General features: G+C 55.3%; 1 protein-coding gene across 3 annotated transcripts in view; it reads right to left on the bottom strand.

Moving 5' to 3' along the window:
* Positions 1 to 949, bottom strand: part of LOC108301928 (zinc finger protein 675) — a 79,187-nt gene extending 78,238 nt beyond the window's left edge. For all 3 annotated transcript variants that reach the window (XM_017525299.2, XM_037737407.1, XM_037737408.1), the window contains exons 1-2: positions 898 to 949; positions 823 to 859 (exon numbers count right to left, since the gene is read on the bottom strand). In XM_017525299.2, coding sequence (XP_017380788.2) covers positions 823 to 825 — 3 coding nt within the window. In that variant the 5' untranslated portion in view covers positions 826 to 859; positions 898 to 949. The remainder of the gene's footprint in view (positions 1 to 822; positions 860 to 897) is intronic.
* Positions 950 to 1,153: the final 204 nt, after the last annotated feature.

Below are 1,153 nucleotides of genomic sequence, written 5' to 3'. Positions count from 1 at the left end.
GCGATCTCGGCTCACCGCAGCCTCCGCCTCCTGGGTTCAGGCAATTCTCCTGCCTCAACCTCCTGAGCGGTTGGGATTACAGGCACGTGCCACCATGCCCAGCCAATGTTTTGTATTTTTAGTAGAGACGGGGTTTCACCATGTTGACCAGGATGGTCTCGATCTCTTGACCTCGTGATCCACTAGCCTCGGCCTCCCAAAGTGCTAGGATTATAGGCGTGAGCCACCGCGCCCGGCTTGAACAACTCTTAAATTCTTTAATGTTTTTGCAATTACTCCCATTTTTTTTTTTTTTTTTTTTTTGACACGTAGACTCCCTCTGACCCCAGGCTGGAGTGCAGTGGCACGATCCGCCCGCCTTGGCCTCCCAAAGTGCTGGGATTACAGGCCTGAGAGTCACCGCGCCCAGCCTTTTGACTCCCATAAATTTTTAATAAAAGCAAAGAAAAACTGGGAATGTCACGGATCAAAGCTCTTCTCATTCACGAAGCCGGCACCAGTCAAAATTATCCGCTGATGACCCTCTCGTGGTCCCTACACAATGTGGGAAAGATGCGGGGCTGCAAGTGCAGAGCTGCCCAGACAGGGCTCCAGGCCCCGGTACAATCACTACGCAGGGAGGAGACAGGACGCCCAGGGACCGGCTGTCAGCGCAGCCGCCATCTTATGGCTGAAGGGGCTGAGGCCGAGCTGGGCAAGGAGAACCCTGGGCGCAGATTGTGGAGCTGACTGCGGGGAGGCCTGAGTCCTGCCACAGCCGCTTCCCACCAGTTCCAACCAGTCCCTTCCCCTCTCTCGGGATGTCGGACCCGGCACTCTCACCATTTCTAGGCTTCCAGGAGACCTGGCATCTTAGCTGTGGATAAATAGCTGCAGGTCACAGGGCCATAAATGCTGGGCCTCTAGGAAAAGGGACACAGCGAAGTGAAGACAAGACCAGGAACTTCGGCTGCAGCAAGAGACAAAGGCCCCGCCACATCCCGGAAGCCGCCCTGTCCGCTCCACCTGCGTGCCTGATTGGACAGTTCCCAGGCCAGCGTCCCTAATTGGATAATCATTAAAAGCCCACCCCCTCAGGCCCTGAGTGACAGAAGATATGATCACATGCTTGGCTGAACGAAGACCAACAGCCTAAGCTGCAGCCTTTTCAGAC

This window comes from Cebus imitator, unplaced genomic scaffold (assembly GCF_001604975.1).
Source record: "Cebus imitator isolate Cc_AM_T3 unplaced genomic scaffold, Cebus_imitator-1.0 Scaffold38, whole genome shotgun sequence".
Taxonomy (NCBI): Eukaryota; Metazoa; Chordata; class Mammalia; order Primates; family Cebidae; genus Cebus; species Cebus imitator.
Note: the sequence above shows the minus strand (reverse complement) of the source record. Positions and strands in the feature narration are given on the sequence as shown.